Here is a 19,470-nt window from a genome sequence, read left to right on the forward strand (position 1 = left end):
TTGTGATTGTGGGTCTATTTTGATTTTTGCCCTTAGCCTAAGGTGAACCTCTGAGTCCTAGAACATCATCTTCACTTGAACGAACCTTAAATGGAAAGCCTGAGGTGTTTAACAAGCGCCTTCATTGTGGCAAAGGCTAAGGTATATGCTTAGTAATTTTCCAGCTGTTGCTCTCCACTGAGCCCGGAATCTTCCAGCATGCAGGCACCTTTCTGAGGTTAGCTAAGGCTCTGAACATGGGTTGGAACTTAAAGCCCAGCAGCCTGGCTTGTGGCCTCCTGTACTTACCCACGAAGCTCTACACACCAAGTGCTTCCGTGGAAAAGTAAAAGAAACCTACGCTCTTGCCCAGCCCCCCAAAAACACCTAAATACATCCATCCTCAACACCTAACTGCGTTGACATTGTAAGTAACAGGCAGAAGCACATAAATATTAAACTATCGCCATTTCACCAGCATCTTGTTTCGTATTAATTCGTGCAGTCCTCACAACAACCTTGTGAGGTAGACACTATCATCATCCCCGTTTCGCTGATGCGAAAACTGAGGCGCAAGCATTTAAGTAATTTTCCTGGCTTGCCGTGCTGCGACGTGAGCCTCCAGATATGATGACTGCATCATCTGCCTCTGACGGAGGTAGGGCTGACGTAAGCCTCTTCTCCCTCCTGCCGCATGGCTCCCCTGCTCCTGGCATGACCCTAGGACAGAGCCAATGACAGGATCATGATGTTCTCTCGCTCAAGACATTATTTCTTCTGCTACTGAGAGGTTGTCTTGATAGCGGGTAAGCTGTCTTCGCATTTATTAAAACCATCGCGTACTGACATTGTGTAGGCCACAAAAGGCCGAACGTCAAACTATCAGAATGTGGAAAACAGTGTATTTAGCCACCTAGGGCACTCTGTGCCTGACACACACCTCGTTAAGCCTCACCTTTACTGTGTGTATCACTGATCCCTGAGAGACACGAAGGTCTCGGGAGTGGGAGTCACTCAATGAAAACTCCTGTGTGGTGAGGCCACCGTGTCCTGGCATGACTGACAGAGGGGCTATCTGCATTGCAAAGAGGTATGTGGCTTTAATTAACCAAAGAGGCGGGAAATCATACCTGTGCCAGAAGATCTAGGCCAGGAAGCCATAATGCATGCCTGTGGTCCGCGAGCCATAGAATGGGCTGTGGCTTGCACACAGCAGAATCTGGCTCTTCGGCATTTGCTGCAGAAGGTGAAATAACAGAAGCCCTGTTACTTATCATGCCTCCTTCTAAAGAATTCCCATCCCTGAATTAACCTCTAGAAAGCCAAGCATGCAACTCTCAGGAAGCCACTCATAACTGCACTTCTGGCTGTTGTTGGGTTCCTCCTACCACACTCTACATGCGTGAAAACTCTGCAGAAATGCATCTCTGGTTTGTTGCACGGGCACAGATTCCAATCCGTGCTGTTAGCATTATTTTTGGAGGGTTCCTTTGTTTTACACAGTTTTTCTAGGGGCGTCTGGGCGGCTCAGTCAGTTAAGCGTCCAACTTCAGCTCAGGTCATGGTCTCGCGGTTCGTGAGTTCGAGCCCCGCGTCAGGCCCTGTGCTGACAGCTCAGAGCCTGGAGCCTGCTTTGGATTCTGTCTCCCTCTCTCTGCCCCTCCCCTGCTTATGCTCTGTCTCTCTCAAATGTAAAATATACAGTCTTTCTCATGGATTAACAGCTTGGATAAGCGAATTCCTTGAAGAACTGAGTTGGTTGTATGAGTAAGCAACTTAGCTAAAATTCCCTCTTATGCTAAAGTTATATGCAGGAAAGAATACACATCTATTTATCAGGGAAATATTAGAAATGTATCTAACAATTAAGAAATGTGATAAGTGGGGGCGTCTGGGTGGCTCAGTCAGTTAAGTATCTGACTCATGGTTTGGGCTCAGGTCATGACCCCAGGGTCGCGGGATCAAGCCCTGTGTCGGGCTCCACACCGAGTATGGGATCCGCTTAAAATTCTCCCTCCCTCTCCCTCCGTCCCTCTCCCCTGCTTGCACTCTCTCTTTCTCTCTCGAGAAGAAAGAAGGACAGAAATGTGATAAACGATTACTATTTCATACGTATTTCGCGGACGAAAGAAGTCACCACGGCAAGGCACCGGCCTCCTCGGGTCTTTATAATCAGGGGACGGAGGAACAGCAAAGACTCCACGGGACTGGAGCCCGCCACGTGCTAAGGAGTGTAACACACACTTTCATTTTTAACTGCACCAATCCCTGATGAGACAGGAACTAAAGTCTCCATTCTACAGACAAAAAAAAACACAAAACAAAAAACAACGAAGCTCAGAGTGCTTCATTTGACCCAAAATACAAAAGAACAAAGAGGCTGGCATCTGGATTTAAGCCCACGTCCGACTCCAGCTCTGTCACGTGGCTCCCGACTGGCCTCTGGGGGAGGGAAGCCTCCGTCGTGCCCGGCCTGTGGCAGCCATGCCCGCCCAGTGACCCAAGGGCAGGGACATTCCTGGGGCAGAGTGTCAGCTGGGGACGTTGCAGCGTGAGAAGGTGAAGAACCGGAAACTATTGCGTGCTGTTGGCACCCCGGCAGGATTCCACGTCTTCCGGATCCCCCTTCTCCTGAGCCTCCGGACCTCCCACGAGAAGTCCGAGCAGAGGCCAGCAGAGCTTGGAAGGTCCAGGCAGAGGACTGCTTGTCTTGTGCTCTGGGTCTGGGGAGAGATGGCTTCTCTTCCCCGTGGTCTTTGAGCCCTCCCTGTCCTCCAGTGAGGGCCCGACTCAGAGCGAGGCCGCCTCCCACACTCCGCATCCGGTCCAGGCCACGTGGCCCACACCGGCCTGCGTGTCTGGACAAAAAGAAGCCGTGATGCTGTTCGTGCCTTGGCACCACTCGCCAGGAGCTCCTCGTTGGGCTCACAGCCAACAGCCTGTGGCCGCCTGCCAAGGGATCTCGCCCAGATGTGCTGGTACAAACAGCTGGTCCAGGAGTCAGGCCACGGAGACCCCAGCCAGTTATGTTTCTGTAGCTCATGGAAGCTCAGATTCCTCCTGGTGAATAACGCAAACAAAGACACAGTTGCTATTCGTGGATGATTTTTTTTTTCCCAACACACGGATATATAATAAATGTAATAAATGTGGGAGTGTCACCGTCGTCAGGTGAAATTCAATACGGATAAAGCAAACATGACACCTGACCCCAAAACGCAGAGTTGCTCACGGGAGAGAAGGGGAGGAGGGGGAGAGGGCAGGGGAGGAGAGTGGGAGAGAGAATCAGAATCTAGGAGCTCCGGTGGAGCACCAGGTATGAAAATGAAGGAAGGGAGGGGCTGGTGACCTTGATCCTGAATGGGTCACCTTACACTTGTTGTGGAGACAGTTTAGGCTGAGAAGGGAGTCCACATGCGCGTCACAACCTTTTTTTTTTTTTTTTCAGCGTGAACTTTGTATTTCAGAGCAGTTTTAAGTTCACAGCAAGGTTGAGCAGATGCCCCAGAGCGTCCCCACATCCCCATGGAAGGGGGGCCCCAGACTGCGGATGCCCCAAGCGTCGTCGTCTGTCAGTAAGGGACGTGCAGGCATTCTGTGGGCTGTAAATCACCGTAAATCTAGGGTCCGTCTGCTCTTGACCAGGGTCCACCCACAGGCGTGAAAGAATCGTTAGCCAATTTGGAAACACGTAAAGCAAGGAAGGCCTTGAATGTGGCTAAAACGTGCCACATGTTAGTGGAGACTGTAGATGGCCTTGCGTGTAGGCATTAACCCTTGTGCTGCCCAAGGCTGGCTCGGTCAGTGCAGCCTGGCGTGAAGCCGTTAGCCCCGGCGTGGCTGGGAGTGAGCTGAGGAGGAGAAGGGGATCCAGACAGAATTCCAGAGGGCTTGAAAGCCTGACGCCTGTCACCATGCAGACACCTTCCCTTTGACTACAGCCTGATAATCGGCCGAGCATCAACATGTTGGTGTTGCCAGCACTGACCTGACTCCCCCAACGGCACCCACCTGTCACAGTCTATCAACCGTGCCTGTATCCCAGCTCCTCCTGGTCCTCTCTTCTGCCTCAGTTTCCCTTCCTTTCCCGGCCAGCCCAGCCGGTCTCCTGACTCTTTAGTACACCTCGGCTCGTCCTTTGAGTATCAACTTACGGTTTAGCCCAGCTCATACCCAGTGAGGACTTGAAGTAATTTCCGCCATCTCGTAAAAGACTGTAATTCAAGGAAATCAAAAATTTAAACACTATTTTTAAATAGTGGAGATGCAGAACGAAATGCCTTCACGTTTTAAGTGTTTAAACAGAAGCCAAGTGACCACAGTCTCAGAACGTGAGCCTCCCCTTTCCCTGAGTAACTCACAACTCTCCACTCCTCCCCAGCATGACAGCTCCCTGGTGGTTGCCTGCCTGTGCCCAGCAACTCTCATTCAGACACAGAAACTATACACTCTCCACCATGTCTCTCCTGCCTCCCCCCACTGAGCTTGGAATATCACAGATGCTTGGCAAATAGGTATGGGGTGGGTAGTTTGATGGATGGATGGAGGGAGGGATGCATGGATGGATGGGTGGATGGGGGGATGGATGGATGGAAGAAAGGAAGGGTGGGTGGGTGAGTAGATGGATGGATGGTACATGGGTGGATAGATGGATAGATAGATAAAAGAAAGGACGGAAGGGTAAATAGTTGGATGGTGGGTGGATGGATGGAGGGTGGGTGGGTGGGTGGGTAGACAGGTGGGAGAATAGGTGGTAGGAAGGAAGGCAGGGGGTGGGTAGGTGACTGAATAGACGGATGATGGGTGCATACATGGATGGTGACTAAATGGACGGCTAGATGAATGCATGGTAGGCTGTAGATGGATGGTGGTGGGAAAATGGATGGAACGATAGAAAAAAGGAAGAAAGGGTGAGTGGGTGGATGGATGGATGGATGCGGGGTGTTTTCAGTTTGGTAAACTGAGACTCAACCACTGAAAAAAGTAACCTGGTTTTTCATCAGTTTCTCTAAGGCAAGCAAAATAGGACACTTTCGGAGAGAACTTCCAAAGCTTCCAGGAGTCATTTGGGCAAATCATATTAGTAATTTAAGTGTGCCAAACACAAACAAGTTTTCACCGTGGAGTCATTATATCCTGACCCAAGAGAATCTAATTTTGATGGAGAATGTTGATAGCGTTTCTTTTGGGATTAAAAAAGATCAAAGCCATAAAAAGCACATGGAAGAAGTCTTTAATTGTTTGATAGAGCTTCCCAGAATTTGAAAAAGCACATGGTGGAAATTCGTTTTGATTCCAGATTTGACATGTAACTGAAAACCTGTAGTTATATTTGATGGGACTGAAGAGCCCTCTACTGGCAGCTGAAGTCAACTATCCCGTGCAACTTCTGGAAAGTTCAATTATGAATTAATTACATCTAATTGCCCATGACCTCAAACTCTCTGTGAGTAATTTAAATGAAGGCTTATCATTGCTAAATGAAAATTAAAAGAGCAAAGGATACCATTTTTCATTAACAAATTGGCAAAGAGTTTTTTATTGTTAATACTCATTAAGGAGGGGGTGTGGAAAAACAGATTCGCTTATCCACAGCTGAAGAGAGTGTAAGCAGAGAACCTCTGAGAGGGCAGGTTGCCAACGTGGGCAGAAACAAGAATAACATAAGCCCTGAGGTCCAGCAGCTGTGGGTCTGGCCCCGTTCTAAGGGAATGACCTCGCCATGGGCCCCCAAAGCTCATCGAAGCACTGTTTGATTTTGTTAGAAGGCAGAAACCTTCCAAACGTTCAAAATCAGAAGGTTAGATCAATAAATTATGGGACATCATGTTAAAATGATGTTGGAGAAATAAATGTCATATGGGGTAAACCAGAATGCAAAACAGTGTATGAGGAACGATCTCATTTTGGCAAATATGGGTGTCGAAGACGGTCTACAAAGGTGGGAAATACATGACAATTCGCTCGTACAGAGGAGGCAAAGAGTGTTGTTTATGTGTCTGAATACGTATCCTGAAAACTTTGCTGATGAATACTGCTTTGGCAGTAACAATAAGGAAGGGCCAAATTTCCACGAATTTCCATGTTTTCAAAGCTTGGCCTGTCCACCCTTTGTATCTGCGAACATCCCTCGTGTCACAGATGCCCAGCCTGGGCCAGCAACCGTCCTTACCTCCTGCTCCCTGGGGAAGGAGGACAGCCCTTCTCCCTCCGAGGTTGTCCTCTGCTGGCCGCCCTCCCATCCCACGCCACCTCCGGGCTCCGGGCTCCCCATCCTTCTAAAAGAATGCTCCCTGCCTCAGCCTCTGACCCTTTCACCCCTCAGCCCCCGTCACCTGGCTTCTCTCCCCTCCACGCCCCACCAAGGCCACCAGTGACCTCCAGATTACCAGCCCTGGCCGCCGTTGCCCACTCCCTTCCTGCACCACTGACCTCCCTGGGCAGTGGCGACGGCCCCCTCTTCTGTGCCCTTTGCTGTCCCCAACGCAGCACTCCTGCCCCGTCAGGCTCTTCACCCACAGCCGTCACCGGGCCTCACCCACTCTCCCCCTCCACTGGTGAGCTCCCACCCTCCACTCCCACATGCCCACCAACCAACTTCCCAATTCCCTGGGAACAGCCCCCCAGCACGCCATGCTTCACACACCCACCAGAGGGATGTTTCCATACTGCAACTAGGATCCAAGTTCTTGATTAAAGTCCCTTACAGACTCTCCACAGCTTCCAGGATAAAAGCAAACTCCGCAGCCCGGCCACAGCCTTTGTGACGCCTTTGTGGCCCCGAGCAGCCCCACGAGGGCACACGTAGCCCTGTGCCCTGGCTCCTGTCCCTGCATGGCCGACGCATCCCCATCTTCAGGCTCTGTGATCTTCTAGAGACCACTAGAAGCTCTGTGTGCTTTAACACTTTGTCTGCAGTCTCCATTCCTGGTCACCTGCTTGACCCACTTCTCGCTCTTTCTGTCATTGGTGGCCCTCGCCGACACCCCATTTTCCTAGGGCCACCCTCACAAGCTGCTCTCCCTTCCCCTGGGCAGGTCCTTGAGGGCAGGGACCCCAGCACCGAGCACAGCGCCTGGCACATCCTCGGGAAGCACTAACGAATGAAGAAATGTGAGAACAGCTCTCAGTCTACATAAAGCCAGTCTTTCTGGCCCACGAGAGCCTTTCGACTATTTGAAAACAGCTAGCTTACCCCCTTGAGTCTTCTTTTCTCCCGAGACAAGTCTCATCCCTTCGATCCTCCCTGGTGGGAGACACTGTCCGCGTGGGGGTCCCGGATTCCATGCCTCTCTCATCTGTCCGGAACTGAGCCTGGCCACCAGATGTCCTCTGGCCAGCTCCCCACTGAGGAGGACAAGGCAGTGACGGCTTTAGAGTTCTCCCTGCTGGAATAAAAAGGGGTAGAGGAGGAAACAGGTCAAGGGTAGTGAGATGCTTTGGAACGGGCATCTTGTCTCCCATGGAGACAGGGCAGACATTAACGCCTGGTTAATAAAGGCAGACCCAGGTCTGACTCCGGGCAGACTGACTCCAACATTTCTCCAGTGCTGGGGGGCATATTACCCCTTCTCTGCCTCAGTGACCTCACATGTAAAGGGGAGATGCTGGGACGAGCAGGGCACAGTACGCACTCAGCGAGCGAAGGAGAAGTGGTGCCATGAGATCAAGGCGCCTTGCAAGTGATCATTCCTTGTATTGTTATTGTCAGAGAAATCGCTGGGGAAACATTTTCTGCTTCATTTGATAAGAACCGAACCCTCAGAAACCACGTCACCACCAAGGTCCCCCACACAGCCCCGTGTGCCCCGCAGCAGGTGAACGGTCCCGGCAAAGCCATTCCTTCACAGGTGCGGGTGACAAACACAGGAAGCTTGGAATTTCCCCACCAGCCCCGAACGCACACAAGTTCGGGAACAGTTGTTAGACTTTCTTATTGAATGGAATGGTACGACCAGAGACCGTTGGTCTCAAATTATCCCAAGCTAACAAGACTCCTGCCTTTCAAGACGGCTGGAGCAGCTTACTTCGTTAGAAGCAGAAGCCTCCGGAAGGGCTTGTGCTCACATCTGCGATTGCCATTGAGAAGAGTGGATCGGCGGAATGGAGACACGCAAAGACTGGAAAGGCTGTCGCTTGCCAAGTGGACACAGGAGGGGAGAGGCCGGCTCCTTCGGCAAGCTCACCATTAGCCAGAGACGGGAGACAACGGCTTCTGTGCGGTGTTCTTCCAACAGCTTTCTGTTCTAAAGCTACGATTTTTAAGGAGTGAAAAAGAATAAGATTTTGCCTTTGTCATTATAAAGTGTGTCTTTTCTAAGAAGCTGGAAACCCAGGATCTCATTTTCTTATTTTCTTTAGGGGCTGGAAGCAGCGAAGCTTTGGACTTAAAATAGCTTTCAGCAGAACAGTGCTTCCTTGGAGCCCGCCCTCGGTCTGCAACGAGGGAGGGGGCGGGCCACGTTGTAAAGTCGGGGGGCCTACGGCAAGGAACCCAGAGAACCGACAACTGGCGACAGGGCCCGAGAGCCTGGCAGACTTTGCCACCAGCAGCCCGGTCTTACATCCTGCTTCTGCCATTTTCGAGCTGTGTGACCTTGGACAGCTCACTTAGCGCCTTTCAGCCTTGGTTTCCCCGTGTGCAAACCTGGATGAGCATCGCGGCACCTGCTTCGCAGGGCTGTGGCGTGAACCACGTATTAAGCGAGGACGTGCTGGGTTAGTGTTGGCCCTGACCGTGAGTGTCCTGCCGTGTGCGACGCGTGTGGCCCTGGCCGGGCACACGGCTGCTCACTAACTGCTGGCACTCGCTGCGGTTATCACACCCCGCCGCCCCGCCTAGGAATTGGGGCTACAATTTGCAGTTCTTAACCTCTGTGGCTCTGGGTCTAAAAACTAATGCGTACCGAACAGTGGTTGGCAAGACGTGCTTCCCCGCTGAAGGTGCTGGCAAGTGGGGACCGTGAATGCACACAGCCCAGGTGTCACGCTGGCACCAGGATCAAGTTCCATCGGCTTTTGTCTTAGAGCGTGCATAATCTGCCTCACTAGGTACGTAACACTGGGGAAACGGCCGCAGCGAGCCTAGTGACTTTTCCATCATTTGTTAGATGCCTGTCTTGGTTAAAAATCATGCCCGCTGCCTCAATGAGGTTTGAAGAAATATAAAAATAGGAGTAGATAACACTACATTCGCTGCGGCCGGAGGCCGGCTTTCATCTGTCGCAATTTTGCACAAAGCACAGGTTGTTGCAAAAAAACCCGAACTTTGCTGTCATGCGGGCGCTTTGAAGAGATCCTTAGGTGTGTGGCCGTGATTCGCGGTCCCAGCGCTGTCGCGAAGCCCCGCCCACCGTGGAGGGGCTCAGAGCCACTTCCCAGACAGAACCCTGGCCACAAAGGCACAGCCACACCAAGAACAAAAGGCATTCCGGGGGCCCTTGTGCTGAAACAGCTTTTCTCACGAGGAGCAGGTCTGAATAAACCTGGGAGCTGCAAGCAGGCTGTAATTACAGCTTGAGACCCAAACACCCCTTGATTTTGTTGCAGCAGAAAATTGTCATTTTATTTCAAGCCAGACTGATTCAAGGCTCCGGGTCCTAGAGCCAAATGCACAGACCTCAAGGGTGTCCTGCCTGTAAGGTGGGAGAGGAGGCCGCGGTGGGGGCCCCGCCCTGTCGTGCAGGAGGGCCAGGGTCGGGCAGTGGAGCCCCTCCGGGCCCCGCTCCCCCGTGAGAGCCGTCTTGGGGGCCCTGCTGTTCGTGGTCGGGGACCAAGAAAGACAAGCATGTACGTTTCCCCCTGCAGGTGGCCCGGCAGCTCCAGCCCTCCGTGGTCTGGATCAGAGACACAGAAAAAACCTTCTACAAGAAAGTTCCCAGCGCAGAAAGGATGGTAAGGGCTTCTCGAGCATTTCTTCCTTTGGCCTTTTCTTTCCTCCAAGGGGACTCTTACCAGGAACTGTCTCCATTTTTCAAGGTCTTTTTTACGGGAGGAAGGAAATGAAAGGGCAGTCTCTCTCTGCCCTATACATGTCTGCATTTGAAAAAATTCAGTGGTCTGCTTTGATGAGGAATAATTTGGGGAAAAAAAAAGAAGAAGAAGGAAAGTGTGGAAAGAGGGGGGAGGGAGAGCTTTGGACCCAAACATGTGACGCAGAGGTAAGAAACAATTCAGAGAATTTTGCTCAGTTAAAGCAAATGGCACACAGAGGAGTTATTATTAGGATTTCCTATTGTTCATAATAATAAATAGCAAGGGCCTGAAATTTATGAACAAAGGCCTTCTATAGAACTGCTAAGTGCCTGCATTTGGGGCCTCCAGGGAGCCAGCTTTCAACTGCTTCCTTCCTCCTTTTCTCTCCTTTAAACGGCCCCCCCTCCCCCGAACTTCCCCCCACAAATCACCAGCAAATTTCCCACAAGTTAAAAAAAATTTGCAGATACACATGATTGTTATTCGACATCAATTTGCAACAAAGCAAATAGTGGTTAACTGTGAATTTCTGATTAAATTCATAAGGATTTTAATCACTTTCGATCCTTATGCATTATACATCATTTTTAGCAGGTAGAGCTGATTTGGAAAAAGAATGAAAGCTCAATCTTTTCTTCCCCCAAATGAGCCTTGATTGCCCTGTCATTTTAGAAACTCTTAAGAGGACTCATTCATGATTTACCGGAATCTGGGAGCTAGCTCCCTCTGCTGGCCACTCTGCTTCAGTGAAGAAAGTCCCCACCTACGATCGCGTCGAGACAGGAGTTAACTACGGGCCAGATCAGAGATCTAAAGACACACGCAGGGCGCGTGTGACCCAAGGTGTCACACACCCGACGTCATCAGAAACTCTGTCCTGAGAGAGCAAGGGCTTCTCACGCTCCCGCTGGACATCGGCCTGGAGACTAGGAGACGTGGGCTCTGGGCTCACCACACCGTTCATCGTAGCTGGCTGTGTGGCCGTGAGCAAGTCACTTAACCTCTCTGGGCATCCACTTCCGTGCCTACTTAATTACAGGGCTCCAGCGAGCACAGCCTCCGGATTCATGAGGCGCCCCTTGCATTCTCTGCCATGACCCCCTCGGGCTCTGGCTCCGCTCTGAGTGCTTACAGCCATGGGCTCACCTGCACACCTGAGTCTGTGGGGAACAGGGCGACGGTGAAATGCTCACCTGTAAGAGAGCCAGAGGAGCACTGGGGGAAGGGCTGATGGCGGGGAACGAAATACGGGCTCAGCAGACACATCCCGTGGGCGAGGCAGGCAGCCGGCAGAGGGGAGAGACCAGAAGCCCGTCTCCAGACCTCTCTCCTGAACAGGCCCTACTGTCGCGGATTCCCAGGGACAAAGCATGACCTCCGGTTCCCACAAACACAGCCGCGGACTGATTTGATTCCAGTGGGAAATGAAGACCTTTGGTAGCAGAGTCTTTGCGACGGATAAATCAGACCTTAATTCTGTCCAGCTGTGCATTAGAAGAGTCTGTCGTCTGTCCGGGGAATTAACTGCACTGGAGAAAATGGACCAGGCCCTCAGATAACTCCCGGGACACCTGACGGACAAGAGGCAGAATGTCCCCATGGCTGGCCGGGTGGCCCGGGCCATCCCAGGCCCAGACAGAGCCGCGGGGGGCGTGCACACCCCACCCAGCAGGAGACCGCAGGGGTGAGGGGGAATCGCTGTGTGATCCCCCAGACGTACGTGGGAATGTGTGTCCCCCCACGTCCTGGGCCTGTCCCTCGTGCTGCCTCCACTGTCTTCCTGGAAATCTGGGGCCAAGGCTGGTCCAGCTGTGCTGTCTCTTCCCCACACCCGGCCCCTGACTTGCGCTCTCAAGTCCCTCGGCCACCAGGGCCCGGAGCTGCCTCGAGCGTTGGCCGCCTACCTTCTGAAGGTGACCACTGAAAGCTAAGGGCAGCAGCTGCATCCACAGGGGACAGGAACCTGGGAGGCATCACAGCCAGCTTCTCATCAGTCTCATCGGTCACTCGGCCACGCCAGGGAAACCCAGCAGCCTTCCTTCCGCCGTGGTCCAGCCTCTGTCCCAAAGGCTCCACAGTCCCAAAGGCACTGAGGCTCAGAGAGGAAAGCCCACCTGCAAAGAAAGCAGGAGGCTGCCTTGTCCACCACCCTCAGCTACAGCACAAACGGCACTCCAGTGGCTGCTTCTTGGACCCGAGGGATCCCAGAATCTCCCCCTGAAAAAAAGTCTCACCCACGGTGACTTACTCCCCCGCTAGACGCCTCAGCCTTTAGGGTAAGGCCTCCCAAGGTGGTAAAATACATGAGGATCACCCCGTCATCAGCAGCAAAGCAAGGAAGAAGTCCAGGCAGGCCGCGATGGCTACGGAGCCTGGCTCTGCCCAGGGAAGCCAGGCTCCCTGGTGCGGGGACCCCAGGCCTCACACATACGACCGCCGTGCACAAGAAGAGGTTCCCGGGGGCACGACGCCTCTGTCGGGGAAGCTCCCGGCAACCCTAGGAAGGAGGCAGCCTTGCCCTGTTTGGCACAAGAGGACAAAGGCTCCAAGAGAGCCACAGCAGATTGGGGATAGCGCTGGGACCCAGAAGAAGGTGTGTCCGAAAGTCCCGCTCCCCGTCTGGATGGTGCTCCCAGCTGGGACGCCACGGAGTGCCAGCCATGCTGCCCGCCCCCCCAACCCCCCACCGTGCGGCCTTCAGCTACACCCGCATCCACCCGCCACACCTCCCCTACCCCTGGCCGCTCCAGATCACATCCTGGAAACTGCCCGTGGGGCCCTCTGGCCTTAGAGCCCAAAGTGCCCTGCTCCAGAATTCCCCCACCCCTGTCCCTTCCCGTCATCCCCAACACCCCAAGAAGCCCTTTCTCCTCTAGACCTTCAGAAATGGCCCAGCTCCAAGTATGCCCCAGCCCTGCCACCTTCACAAACCCCCAGCCAGGCGGACGCCTGGGCCGAGCCCCCTTCCCCTCTCCTCCTCCTGGGAGCAGACCCATCATCTCCACCGTCTGTGGCCCAACACAGCCAGTCGGGTGTCTGTGGACGCGGCGAAGGCGTTAGGAATGAGGCAAGACAGGCTGCGGCTGCATTTTCTGCACCATTAGCCTTCGTTACTTCGTCTAGCAGCCTTCCCGACGTCGCAAGAGGCCTCCATGAGGGAATCTCTTGCTTTGTGGGAGCTGGCGGCCGTGTGGCTTTGTGGAGCTGACTGCAGAAAAGCAAATGGGAATTGCTGTGCGGATGCTAAGCACTGATTCGAAATTGCCCACAATAACACAGTTGTGTGGGGGCTGGCGGGACCGGCCGTAGAGGCGGTGGCTGCGGAGGTTGCCAGGTGACCGTGGGGATGTTGGCTGGCGTGATGGATGAGCACCAGGGTCTCGTGCATAATGGACAGGCCTCTGAACTGGAACAGGGGTGGCCCGAGTGCAAGGGAGTGCTGATTGAACGGACTTGCCTTTCATTTTCATCTGCTCCTAATGGGATGACACCTCACCATCAGCGAGGATGTCACTCTGGATGCGGCCCAGGAACAACATTTGTTATCCAAACAGGCTAATTAAGTTCAGGTGTCCCTGCCATTTCGGGACACGCAGGTAGCAATATCATCTGCCTCAGAACAGGCGGACGGCACTGCCATCACCATGGCAACTAGGCTGCTGGGGATGGGCTCAGACCACACAAGCACGCCTCTTCCCCACAGAGTGGCAGTCTCCAGCGTCACTGGGGCCCTGGGATCAGTCCTCCTTCCACCAGCCTTTGGGCAGCTCCCACATGCACCACCTACATCCCAGTCACCCCCTGCCACCCACTTTATTCTCCATCAAGCTTCTCAAAAGACCGGTCTATTCTCACCATCCCCACTTACTCCTCAACCCGCCTTCGTCTGTTTGCTGCCTTCCAATTCCGCAGAAACTGCTCTCAAAAAGTTCTTCTTTGACATCCATTTTGCCAACACACACTTTGGTCCCCTTGCTCTCCTTTTATGCCATGTCCAAGATGGCTACATTCCACCATTTTGTAAAACTCTCTCTTCCCTTGGCTTCCATAGCCCTGGCCTCCTCATACCCCACCAACACCTTTTTCTGTATCTCCTCCTCCTGTGCCTTCTGTGTCTCCTTGAGTTTCTACCCCAGGCCCATGGCCCATTTCTCTCTACTGGCCCTCCTTGGGCACCGTCTCATGGCTTGAAAAACCACACCCAAACCAATGACTGTCTCCCCAGCCCATGGTCTCCCCAGTGCTCAGATGCAAACATCCATGGGAAACCTCCTCCACAGGGCTGCAAAGCCTGTCCAAACTCTCCTCCCCCCTACCCTTTCCCAAACTGCTGCTCCTGTATTTTCAAAAAGTTGGTTTTATTTAATCTAACCACTCTTCATAAGAGGGCTTTGGATTCATTCTGGTAAAATGAACCCCGTATATCACCAAACTCTCCAAGCCTCATCTAAGCGCTTTGGATTATTTCCTGGCACGGGTGTAGATATTCCTATGAGGTCTCTCCTTCCAGAATCTCAGCAGAGAGCTTTCTTCAGTGGCATGGGGCCCAGAAGGCAGTTTCTCAGGGCTGAGCAGAGGAAGACTTATCATCTAATATAATGGAAACTGATGGGAGCTTTTTACACAGTCATTTTGAGCTCTATTGGCAAATTGCTAGGCTCCTCCAAATTGCAAAGGCCCCAGTTTTTCTGTCTCTTCCCTTTAAAAACCTTGCTCCTCAACAGAGTGGACACGGCATTGTCTCCCACCAGCACTTGGATTTCAGAAGAAAACACAAATCATCCCTTAACAAGCACTTTGTCAGACAGACGCATTATGCCATGCAATCTTCACAGCATCCCAGTAAGTTAGGCTCTCTGATTTCCCCCATTTCTCAGACGTAGGGACTAAAGCTCAGAGAAACTGAGCAACCTGCTCAAGGACACACGACTGTCAAGAGCAGAGCCAAAACTGCAATCAAATATGTCGAACCAAAATCTGTGCACTTAACCATTTGCTATATTATCTGCCTGTTATTATGGAGTTTCTTCCTTGGGCTTTTGTGGGGGGTGGGGGGATTGGGGGGTTGGTGCACAGCCTGGTTCAGTATCAAAGTAAAGGCCCAACAAACACCCCTCCCTGTCCCAGGCCAGCCCGGAGGCTGGGTCCGAGAGATGACACGTTTCTGCAAAGACCTGGGGTGGGGATTAAGGAGCAGCCCCTTTATGAGCGGGTCTTCATCCTCATGGTCAGAGCGCCATTTCTACGATTCCAGGAAATCTCATTCCATCATGCCTGTCTTGTGCTTTCCCCTCTTTTAAGCTCCTCTGTTCTCCTGGGTGGAATCACGCAGGGCCATTGCTTCCTCCTGGTCGAGGCTCTGGATTCCTGTGGGCGCAGGAGGAAATGACAGGAAGATGCCTGGTGGTCTGGCCTCAGGCCCAGCCTACGGGATTCATTTTGCCATAAAAATTCCATCTCCTCTTCTGCTGTGAATTACTTTACAAAAAGTCCCCTCTAAACTGAATCCAACAACATAGAAAAAGGATTACACGCCATGACCGAGTGGGATTTACCCTGGGTTTAACATCCAAAAATCAGTTTGTGTAATATGCCGCATCATTGGAAGAAAAGACAAAAATCACATCATCCCAATACGTTCAGAAGAAGCATTTGACAAAACCCAGCACCCCTTCGTGATAAAAGACTCAGCGACATAGAAAGTGAAGGGAACTTCCTCACATGATAAAGGGCACATACTAACCTCCACAGGTCATGTCGTACTTTTGGCTTTTCGCTTAATGTCACCTCTTCTCTCCAGCATTTTACTGGAGGTTCTCGCCAGGGCAGTGGGGGGGGGGGGGATGAAATAAAAGGCATTCATATTGGAAAAGAAGAAGTAAACCTATCTCTATTTGCTGATGGCATGCTCTTATATAGAGAAAATTCTAAGGAATCCACAAAGAAAGCATTAGAGCTAATAAACATGTCCAACAAGCTTGCAAGATACAAGATCAACATACAAAAAGCAACTTACTTCCATACACGTGCAATGAAATTAAGAAACAACCATTTATAGTAGCATCCAAAACAATGTTTGGGAATACATTTAGCAAAGGAAGTACAAGATTTCTACTCTGAAAACTCCAAAAGCATTGTTGAAAAAAGTTAAAGGAGACCTAGATAAAAGGAAAGATACATCAGCCTCATGGGCTGAAAAACTTAATGTTGTTGAGATGGCAAGAATTCCCAAACTACCTGCAGATTCAACACAATTCCCATCCAGATGCCATCGGGCTTATTGGCAGAAATTGACAAGCTAACCCTAAAATCCAGAAGGAAATTCAAGGGACCTTAAACAGCCAAAACAATGTTGAAAAAGAACAGAGTTGGAGTATTCAACACTTCCCAGTTTCAATTTGACAAAGGTACCAAAACAATTCAATGGAGAAAGTATAATATTTTCAAACCATGGCACTGGGACAATTGGATAACCACCTGCAAAAGAATAAAGCTGGACCTCCTACCTTACACAGGATTCAAAAATCAACCCATAATGCATCAAAGACCTACAGGTAAAAACTAAAGCTCTAAAACCCTTAGAAGAAAATAGAAGCACAAATCTGTGTGACCTTAAATAAAGCAATGATATCTTAGCTATGACACCAAAAGCACAAACAACAAAAGGAAAAATAAGCTGCCCCTCATCGAAACTAAAAACCTTTTTGCTGTAAAGGACATCATCAGGAAAGACGACCCACAGAATGGAAGAAAGTACTTGCAAATCATGAATCTATCTGATAAGGGACTTGTACCCGCAACATATAAAGAACTCTTACAACTCAATAATAAAAAGACAAATAATCCAATGTAAAAAGTGGGCAAAGGATCCGAATAGGCATTTTTCCAAAGAAGATAAACACACGAAGAGATGCTGAACATCATCAGCCATCAGAAAAATACAAATCAAAACCACAATGAGATACCCTTTCACATCCATTAGGATACCTAATTTAAAAAAAAAAAAAAGGAAAAAGAGGGGCACCTGGGTGGCTCAGTTGGTTAAGCGTCCGACTCTCAGTTTCGGCTCAGGTCATGATCTCGTGATTTCATGAGTTCAGGCCCCGCATGGGGCTCTGCGCGGACGGTGCGGAGCCTGCTTGAGATTCTCTCTCTCCCTCTCTCTCTGCCCCTCCCCTGCTGGCACTGTCTCTGCGTCTCTCAAAATAAATAAATAAAACTTAAAAACTATTTTTTAAAAAAATTAAAAAAGGAAAAAGAAAGCGAAAAGAAAAATACATAACAAGTGTTCACAAGGGCATATAGGGAATTGGAAACCTTACACTCTGCTTCTGGGACTATAAAATGGCACAGCCACTTTGGAAAGTAGTCTGACGTTTCTTCAAAACGTTACACACAGAGTAACTATATGATCTAGCAACTCAGTTCCTGTGTGTGCCCAAGAGAAATGTTCACGGTGGCACTGTTCACAGTAGTCAAAAAGTGGAAACAACCCAAATACCCATCAACTGATGAATGGATAAATAAAATCTGGCCTTTCCGGACAATGGCTGTCGTTCAGTAATCAAAATGAAGTATTAACACAAGCCACAACGTGGGGGAACCCCCAAAATATGCAGAATGAAAGAAGCCACGGACACACACACACACACACACATACATTGTATGAGTCTATTTATGTAGAATATCCGGAATATACAAATCTGTAGAGACAGAAAGTAGATATCCTCTTGCCTAATCCTGGGTACAGTCTTTTGGGCCTGATGAAAATGTTCTAAAATTGACGGGGACAATATTTGCGCAACTCTATGAATGTACTAAAAACCACTAAATTATACAGTTTAAATAGATAAATTGTAGAGTAAGTGAATTGTACCTTAATAAAGCTGATGTGGATATATCATAATAATGATCTAAACCTAACAATACAATATAATACAATATAATAATAATAAACATATATTTTAGGTCTCCTTTGCAGCCCTCAAGTGGGATAGGCCCTTTCCCCAGGAAGGAGACTTGGGGGACACCCGAGCCCCCAGCATGTCCCCTCTGGGAGGAAGGGGACCCCAGCAGAGCAGAGGGAGGAGTGCCAGTCTGGAAGTCGGGGTCCTGCTCATCAACTCCGGGACTCAGGAGGTCACACAGCCTCTCTGGGCCCAGGGTCTCGAGGACTGTCCCCTCCTGGGGAGGTTGTGAGGACCAGGTGGAGAAGTCCATGCTGAGCAGAGAGAAGTACCTAGAACACAGTAAGCTCTCACGAGCTGCTCCTTCCTGGGATTACTCAGCTGGAAGACACGTAACCAGCCTGGACGTAGAAGTGCTGAGTCCAGGGTCAATGCTGGAGAAGACCAGCTCCCTGCCTTGTCCTTGGACGCCAACGGAGGCCTCGAGTCTCAAGCCTGGTTGGGACCAGAGCTCCCCAAGTTCATGCAACTTCCTACCAGTCTTTCCTCCTAATGGCCCCGTGGCCTCTAGGCTCCTGCCTTTTCCCACTGTCTCCCTCCTGCACCTTGTCAGTCCAGACATGGAACCTGGCCTTCTCACTACCAAAAGCAACCACCGCTGTGGGCACTGCACAGCCAACAGCCCCACGACGCACAGAGGACACCCCTGGGCTTCAGAAGAACCCTGTGCAGCGCCCCCGGGGAGCCCCTTGCCCTTGCCCGGAAGGACTCCTCTCCCACCCCTCTCCTCTGGGCACCCCTGCCCTCCACGGCACTCGGTCGCACCTCACTCCCCCTCCCCTGTGCACAGCAGATGGTGGGCCCGTCCCTGACTCCCAGCTCTGCCGGGCCCACCAAGAGCCTCCTGGGGAGCAGGAGTGTCCCTGTCCCAGAGGCCCCGCAAACCATACCCAACGCTATCAGCCAGCTGTGGCTCCAATACCCTGCCGTTCACTTTCATTCCTGAGAGCGGGATTTATCAGACACCTGCTCTCCCCCAGGTGTTACCGGCCCTCCCTGTCTGCAGGGCTGTCTCTGGACTGGGCTGCACAGGGACACACAGGGACGCACAGGACCGCTCTCTGCTGGGTGTTCCCAGTGAGAGCTGGGGTCTGCTCTGCTCCAGAAAAGCCACGTGGGGGCTTCTTTCGCTCCCACTCAGCTTTCAGGGTCTCATTGGCTCCGTCACCCCTCGCCAAGGGAGAGCGAAAGTGGCCGAGACCTTGCCCGGGGCTCCCCCATGGACACTGTCTCCATCACCCCAAGCATCGTCGTCCTCCTCCCTCCTCGTGTGGCTGTGCGGTGGGAGCACCAGCCAGCTTCCTTCCGTTTGCACATCGGCCCTGCGTCCCATTCTGGGGGTCAAGGGGCTAGAAAGATCGGTCAGGTGCTTCCTTCCTGCCCCCTTTCCAAGTCCCGATGCCAGATGTGGAGGAAAGGAAGGGTCTGGATTCAAACCACCCAGGCCAGGAAAAACATCATGGCCTGGGCTCAGGACCAACTGGGAGCATCGTGTAATCGGGGCCTTGAGGCCGCTGTGACCCACGCTTGCCGTGGTGCTTCCGAGAGT

General features: G+C 51.5%; 1 protein-coding gene across 1 annotated transcript in view; it reads left to right on the top strand.

Annotated features, from left to right (window-relative positions):
- Positions 1 to 19,470, top strand: part of IQCA1 (IQ motif containing with AAA domain 1) — a 147,056-nt gene that overhangs the window by 114,597 nt on the left and 12,989 nt on the right. Inside the window, exon 17 of the mRNA XM_049614464.1 lies at positions 9,787 to 9,873. Coding sequence (XP_049470421.1) covers positions 9,787 to 9,873 — 87 coding nt within the window. The remainder of the gene's footprint in view (positions 1 to 9,786; positions 9,874 to 19,470) is intronic.

The sequence above is a fragment of the Panthera uncia genome, assembly GCF_023721935.1.
Source record: "Panthera uncia isolate 11264 chromosome C1 unlocalized genomic scaffold, Puncia_PCG_1.0 HiC_scaffold_3, whole genome shotgun sequence".
NCBI classification, from domain to species: Eukaryota; Metazoa; Chordata; class Mammalia; order Carnivora; family Felidae; genus Panthera; species Panthera uncia.